Below are 8,220 nucleotides of genomic sequence, written 5' to 3'. Positions count from 1 at the left end.
TGACCATGCCTGTGAAAACCCAGCTAAAGTCATTTTTTGTGTTTTACTGTTTTCTACATAAAATCATCCTTCATAAAATGTAAAGAACATTCTGTGAAAATATCCTTTATAACTTTAATATTGACTGAGTAAGGCCATGTCAAAATTGAAATCATACTGAAATGAATGGTTGAAATCAAACTTTGATGCTTGTTATCTCATAATTAGATTGTGAGACTTTAGCCTGGATTTCACAGACAGGGTCACATATAATACATTTAATATATTTTAAATGTATTAACTTGCAACTTCCTCATTACAAATGAGTAATTACAAATATATTTTTAAATACATGGCATACACGTTTCAATAGAAATGACATTAAACTATATTTTAGTTGATCATAAATGCTTGTCAGTGCATTTGTCAGCACACTTTTAAGAAACCATAGAAGTAATTATGAAATTCTTATTATAAATTAACATATAAAGATGTACTTAAGTGGATCAAAAAATCACTCTAAAGTTCAGTGCATTTAAAATTAATTGAAATTACAATTCAGTTTAATGTAAATGGATTAAGTGTCTAAAAATTACTTTCAGCTCATACTTAAATATATTCCTTTAGTATATTATTTAGATGTACTTAAGTGGGTCAAAAAAATCACTCTAAAGGTCAGCTAATTGCATTTAAAATTAATTTAAATTATAATACAGTTTAATGTAAATGCATTAAGTGTCTAAAAATTACTTTCAGCTCACACTTAAGTATATTCCTTATATTATTATTAAGATGTACTTAAGTGGGTCAAAAATCACTCTAAATTTCAGCTAATTGTATTTAAAATGAATTGAAATTACAATACAGTTTAATGTAAATGCATTAAGTGTCTAAAAATTACTTTCAGCTCATACTTAAGTATATTCCTTTAGTATATTATTATTAAGATGTACTTAAGTGGGTCAAAAAATCACTCTAAAGTTCAGCTAATTGCATTTAAAATTAATTGAAATTACAATACAGTTTAATGTAAATGCATTAAGTGTCTAAAAATTACTTTCAGCTCATACTTAAGTATATTCCTTATATTATTATTAATCAGTACTCAATACTTGCTACTAACTCTTTTTGTAATGCATTGGAAGTGAGGGACCTCTCTGTCATGTCAACCAGTGAAGATGTGGACATATCTGGAGAGAAGCTACCTGCTGCAGAACATTTCAACAATGCATTAGAACAAGAAAAGTCCCAGCTGCAGCCTCCTGCACCTGTAGCTCAGCAGGTAGACCATTCAGTTCAACACTTTGTGTCATTTTTGCACCCAATCTTTTCTATTTTAAAACCAGGTTCTTCTGTCAAATGAATAGGTCATGGGATCCCTGGCCAAAGCAAATGGATCTGACTCGTATACGGACTGCAGGATGAATTGCAACAGCAATGCCATAATTGATCAGTCATCGGCCCTTCACAATGCACCCAAAGGGCAAGTGTTAAATGCCCCAAATGGACCAGAGAGACCTTTAACTCTGAATACAACAGCTGAAAAGTGTGCCAAATCATTGCCCATCATTACACCTGTAGAGAAAGGTCAGTTCTGCTTTTGTGGTTTATTTTGATGCTATCTCGAAGGTGAGGAATAACCTAGAGGAACTGTAGCACGGGAGCGGCCTGTCCTACCCATAACTGCCAAATAGAATCTCAGTTCTCCCTCATTTTCTCTGGTCTTGTATACCATTGATGTTTTAAAGATGCGTCTCTTCATTATGCCTATCATAATACAAGCAAGTTTTATGGGAAATAGTTTCCATAGGCTTTTGCCCACTCCTTCGTGCACAAACGTCCTCATTTTCTCTGGTCTTGTATACCATTGATGTTTTAAAGATGCGTCTCTTAATTATGCCTATCATAATACAAGCAAGTTTTATGGGAAATAGTTTCCATAGGCTTTTGCCCACTCCTTCGTGCACAAACGCACACACATAAACGCTGTTTGACCGCAGTCTGTCTCTATGATTGCAGGGAAAAAGCTACGTCTTTTCCACTTCCTGTTCGAGATGCTGGAGGACCCAGGCATGGCCCACTGCGTGTCCTGGGTGTCGGCTTCAGTAGGTGTCTTCCGCTTTTCTGCCAAGCACAAGGAGCGCGTGGCAGAGCTATGGGGCCAAAGGAAGGGCAACCGAATGCCCATGACCTACCAGAAAATGTCCCGTGCCCTGCGAAATTACGCCCACTCGGGGGAGATCATTAAAGTGAAAAAGAAGCTGACTTATCAGTTTAGTGTTGCTACCCTCTCTACTTTACAGAGCCAACATGGTATAAAGAAAGCAGCATGTGGATCGAAATGAGAGCTCAATGATTGTCTCCAGTGTGTTAGGGTCATTATTTGTTACTCTCATGGTATATTAACTGGCTTGGTAACAGGAGGAGGGTAAAACTAGTTTACATTTTTTTCTTGCTCAATGAAGGTGATGAACTGTGGTGTTTTGTACAGCAGACTCTTATCGAAATGATTTACTTTTTGCTGTTCTTTGCATATCTTGATGCATTTTAAAAAGCATGTCTTTTATAACCATGTTTATAAATAAAACAAAATGTGTACATTTGTCATATATAGTCAACCTTTTTCATTATACATTTCTTTTCAAGTTTCTTTATCAGTTTTTCAGCTGGCGCTTGAAAAGAACTAAAACAAATAAAAACTGCGTAAATATCTCCTTCCTGCACTGCTCATTTGTTCCCAGTAGGTGGCAAAGCTGCTACATGGCTTTTATTTTGATTGTCACTTGTTGACTGTTGCTCACTACAACTTTTTCCTTCTGTTTTTTTTTTCTTTCTGTACAGAAACTTTATTAATTATTCATTGTTAATTCTGGACAGTAACTTACTTAATGGCAAAAAGCTGATGTTAAACATCACAAATCTGCAAAAATGATTTCTAAGAATCTTCTATCTATATATATAGCTTTTATTTTTATATTTTAAGTTTTAGTTTTATGCAATTATGCCATTTTTATTAGTCTATTTAGCTTTCATTTATATTTATTTTAGTTTGATTAATTTTAGTACTTCAACTTGTTTTAGTGTAATTTTTGTTTAATGTTTTTTTAAAATCTAATATTTATATTTTTCAGCTCTATTTCTATTAAAGAAAATTATTTTTAATAGTTAATTTTAGTTTTACTCACAAAAAGTATTTGGACACCTGGGTCACAGTTAAAAATGTATGAATGTCAATGCATGGCAAAATCTCAAACCAAGTGGCACCTGCAAAGAAGTTGTGCTTTTCTCAGAAATTGCTTCACTTTTCTAATTCATTTTTGCAATTAGCTAGTTTTTAGTGAATGCATGAAACCAAACATTTTGAGCATACATTTTGAGAATTATCTATTATTTTAGCATTTAAAACCCAGCAATCCTCTTTTTGTGAAATGCTAAATGTGCTTCTGCTGTCTATCTTTACAGTAAATAAATGCCACTTGTTTTGAGATTTTGTTACATGCTGCAATAAAATTCATACATTTTTAAGCATGGCTTAAGTGTTTGAATGGTTTTTGGAGCCACTGTAAGCAGCTGTTGAGGTCGATCTCTTCACTGGCATCATTGTGGATACTGAAGTTGGACCCAGAGCAATCAACAACACTCTGCTAAAAGACAGATTCTTGGTTTGGTCCATCTGACTGACTGACTGACTGGCCACAGGGTACTCCTCACACGTGTGATTTAGAGACTGTGAAATTCTGAGAAGATATCTGTTCTTCTTTGTTTAGGTTCCCGTATGTGTGCATTAGTGCAGGCAGGTGCCACTCTGACTCTCTAGCCTGAGCTTTTTATGGTGACTGTGAGAGCTGAATCCCCATGGGGATTTAACCACCAGTCTGGTCCAAATGGTTTTGTGTGTACTTTGTGGCAGGCCCACATGATACTTTCCCTGCACCCTGCCTTTAGAGCTGTACACACAGGGTTATAAATGGGCTCCTCGTTGAAGGGTCCACAACCAATAAAGGCCAAAAGTCATGCTTGAAGGGATAGTTCACAGAAAAATGAAAATTCTGTCATCATTTACTCACCCTTAAGTTGTTCCATGAGTTTCTGCCAAACAGCTGACGGTAGCCATTAACTTCCATAGTATCCATACAATGGGAGTCAATGGCTACCGTCGACGGTTTGGTTACCAACATTCTTCTTTTATGTTCAACAGAGGAAAGAAACTCATACAGGTCAAAACCTACTTACATCACACACACTGCCAACTAAAAAAGCTATTTCAAATTAATTTTGGTAGTGGGACCACATACTTATGATCCTTTAGTGTCAAATGCAGCACGGCTACAGATTGAATAACTGCTGACTAATTCCTGTCAGAGTCTTTCAGAACAAGAACAGCATGAATTTACTAAAGAAGACTGGGTGATGATATAGAGATCAGCTTCCACTGCCTAATGGATGGATGGTAAAGTATGAGGATGCGGCACAGAGTGTGCTCTTGTACTTTGACTTTCATTGCATCATTATTACTATTATTAAATGGAAAAGTCTGGCTTTAATATATTGGATAGTGTAAGAAAGCAGATCTCTCAGATGCATGAGCACAACAGCTCTTATGCGATGAGATTTCATCATATCAGGGCTGGAACCCCGGGGAACTGGATTCCAGACCCCTGGAATAGTTCAGAATGAGCAGACTTTTAATCCCCATCGCTCTCTCGCTCTTCTCTCTGTTACTTCTATCTTTCATCCAGTGACTTTATGTCTCTATCATGCTGAGAATCCTGAGCTCTTGTTTGTTTGAACTTTGATCTCTGTGATAAATAATATCAAAGGATGGAGGTTATGACCTATATCCACATAGGCCAGCATCACAAATAGCATCCCACAGGAAAACAACAATGGAAATAAACCCTACAAACTTTGGTATATCAAGTCAGTGAAAGTTTATCTCTGGAGCCGTATCGGGATAATTAGCTGGCCTTTGACTACTGACTTACAGATAAGGTCAAAGGTGAAAGAATGCCCATGTCAAAACCACCCTACATTACCAGGGGTGGGGTTTATCCAGTGCCCAAAATGAACTTTTCACCAGCTAATGGTGTGTGAATGGAGCGAATTTAGCTCCATTCACACACCATTATAAATAAATATATAAATATTTCTTTGCAGTCATGAATTATGCATTCTTTTATATTAAAATAGAGTTAGATATAATAATGATGCTTCAATAAATATATAATATTATGTGTGTGTGTGTGTGTATATATATATATATATATATATATATATACACACATACACACACACACATACATGTTTTATTCATTTATTTTTCTGTTTTTATTTCGGCAATTGTTTTATTATTAGTGGTTTTAATGTAAGAAATATTTCACTTATGTGTTGCCATGATAGTTTGGAGAAAATAACATTATACGTATCCAACAAAACATTTTTCTCAATGTTTTATTTGTAGATGGTCTGTATGTCATTCGTTTTAATTATGCATATCAATTACTTTTACTAACATGTATTATGTTGCGATTCCATATAAAGTCACCAGCCAACTGCCAACTTTTACTTGTGTGAGTGATCATTTTGGCCTGCGTATTTCACTCTCACTTTTTCTCAGTCAAAGAAGTCAAAGTGTCGCTCCTTCATGTCAGATCCACTCATAAATCAACTCCAAGAGAAACAACACATCCGATGCCTGTCATTCCCTGCTCCAGCAAAGTTAGCACGACTTCCACATACAATAGTATTTTTTTATTTTTTTTTTACAGTCTTATACAATTAAAAAAGATTGATTCTCAAACTAAAAGCTGTATCCATGCTTTCATACACTTTTTTATGAATCTTTTAAAGTCTGTGCTGGTCGTTACAATAAAAAGTTAGCTGCAGTGCATTAGCTTTGTCAGACAAAAAGCATGTAACTGAAAATGTTCTTTAATAAATGAGGTTTAAATTCTATCTACATTAAGCTGGAGGGCCAGCTTTAACAACTGTTCGTGTGTAGGGGGTTACCATGAGCCTGCTGTCCTCATGGAGGCTGTAGGGACAGCTGAACATACCTGCATTCTGTTGTGCTGCGCTACGATGGTAAAACAATACCTTTCAGAATTGTCGTTATTGCTGGATGAGCCAGGGGGGTCTCGAAACGGGCAGAATGCCACACCAGTCAGCTCAACGGTGACATAAATGGCTCTTTAATGGGTGGAAGGACCCACGTCATTGCCAAATCTGAGCAGAGAGGTCCAAAAGACGTGATCTGTGGGGTGACGTCATGCACAAGACAAAAAAAGAGAGAGATAAAATAAGATTAGGTGTCTCAAAAGACTAATTCATATGTAAAAACAACTTATTTAAAATTATTATTATTATTAATTACATAGATATAGTGCTCTTCTCACAACATGCACAAGATCAAAAGAAAGAGAGATAAAAGGTTATGGGTCTGAGAAGGCTGCTTCACATGCAAAAAGAGCTTGATTTATAATATTAATAATAATTACTCTTACTAGTTACATTTACATAGCGCAAGACAAAAAATAAAAAAAATAAAAAAATAAAAACACCCAGTGTAGGAGAGATGGACTGACAGAGACAGCAAACAAAACGAGAGATGTCAAAAATATCAAGAGGCTAAACAAGGAGAAGCGCACAGGTGTTGGTGTGATAACATTTATATATATATATATATATATTTGTATATAAATGTATATAAGTGTCTGTGAGTGAGTATATAGTATTGTCTCCTGTCCTTCGGCATATGTGTGTGTTTGTATGTGTTGCTGACGCTTCATGCTTTGAAAGAGGCACTTGCATTCTTCCGCTATGTCTGTCACATACTCAGAGAATGTTGCCCCAGACTCTGGTGACGCCCCATCTAAGAATTCGGTTGTGGTGACACCGAAAGGTAGGTGTTCAACCATGTAACTCTTTTATTCCCCTTCCTTCGGGTTTCTTTCACATCTCAGTTTCACCCACGAAATTCTTGCCTCACGTGTGTGAGAGTGTTTGTGTTTGTTCCACTGTGATTTCCACCAAATTATCACTTTGTGACCACAACAGTTCAGGTAAATCAGCACACAAACTATAAGTGTACAAACCACAGTACACACACACACACACACACACACACACACACAGTTTTTAAGGGTTCATACTGACACAAATGAATGCCCACACCTTAACCCACACCTGCATCTGTACTAATGCCTATACTAGTTTATGGATGGCAGGATATTTTTCTTCGCAAATGCACATCTGTATATGGAGAAATTTGATGAAAAGGTATAGTATATGAAAGAAGCAAAGGACAACCACAGAAAGACATCTGTGCAGGCATCAACTGTTTATTGTGCTTTCAAAATAAAGTTGACTGCAGTAGAAATGCAAAATTCACACTGACAGTGGTTATGATGTACAAATATATGGATATTTAAACATTTAAATGTATGATATTTATACTAATATTCTATTTTTATTTTAAAGTATATTTTTAATATAAAGAACATTTTAAATAAAAATACACATTAAATTAACATATCTATAAACTATGGAAGCCCGTTTCTATGGAAGCCCGTTTCCGCCACTGAATAAAAAATAAAAAAAGGTAATAAAAACTCGCAATTCTGACTTTTTTTCTTGCAATTGCGAGTTTATATATCACAATTCTGACTTTATTTCTCTGAAACGGGCTTCCATAATAAACCTTTTGCGCAAGAGAAAAATTAATTTGAATTATTGACTGTAGTTGTTCTGTAGAAATATATGGATATTGGAAACATTTCAATTTATACTATTTATATATAATATTATATTATACTTTTATTATTTATTTTAAAATGATGTATTTAGAACAATTCATTCTCATTATTGACTGTAGTTGTTGTGTACAAATATATGGATATTTAAAAAAACTGTTAAATGTATAATATATTAATATATGAATAGTTATAACATTATAATTTTTATTATGAACGTACATTGTTTTTTATAAATATACACTATATGTAAACCATATGTAATTTATGCATGAGAATAATTCATTCTCAGTATTTACTAGTTATTGAATACAATGCAGATTAATAAATATATACACTTATATGTATTTATATATCATTTCATTTTATATTAAAAATATACTTAAACATCTTTAGACATTTTGTGCATGAGAATAATTAATAGAATTTTCAATTTTTAATACTGCACAAGCAGATGCTTGCACAGCCTGTTGTACTTTGCTTCTTTGGG

The 8,220-nt window shown here is 34.6% G+C and overlaps 1 protein-coding gene across 1 annotated transcript in view; it reads left to right on the top strand.

The window, feature by feature from the left end:
- The first annotated feature begins 6,699 nt into the window (after nucleotides 1–6,699).
- LOC107588599 (myosin-binding protein C, slow-type-like) overlaps nucleotides 6,700–8,220 on the top strand; it is a 34,148-nt gene continuing 32,627 nt past the window's right edge. The window contains 2 exon segments of the mRNA XM_016276787.1: nucleotides 6,700–6,806; nucleotides 6,809–6,880. Coding sequence (XP_016132273.1) covers nucleotides 6,734–6,806; nucleotides 6,809–6,880 — 145 coding nt within the window. The 5' untranslated portion in view covers nucleotides 6,700–6,733.

This window comes from Sinocyclocheilus grahami, unplaced genomic scaffold (assembly GCF_001515645.1).
Source record: "Sinocyclocheilus grahami isolate Dianchi unplaced genomic scaffold, SAMN03320097.WGS_v1.1 scaffold1.1, whole genome shotgun sequence".
Lineage (NCBI taxonomy): Eukaryota > Metazoa > Chordata > Actinopteri > Cypriniformes > Cyprinidae > Sinocyclocheilus > Sinocyclocheilus grahami.
This window is presented reverse-complemented; position numbering and strand designations above follow the sequence as displayed.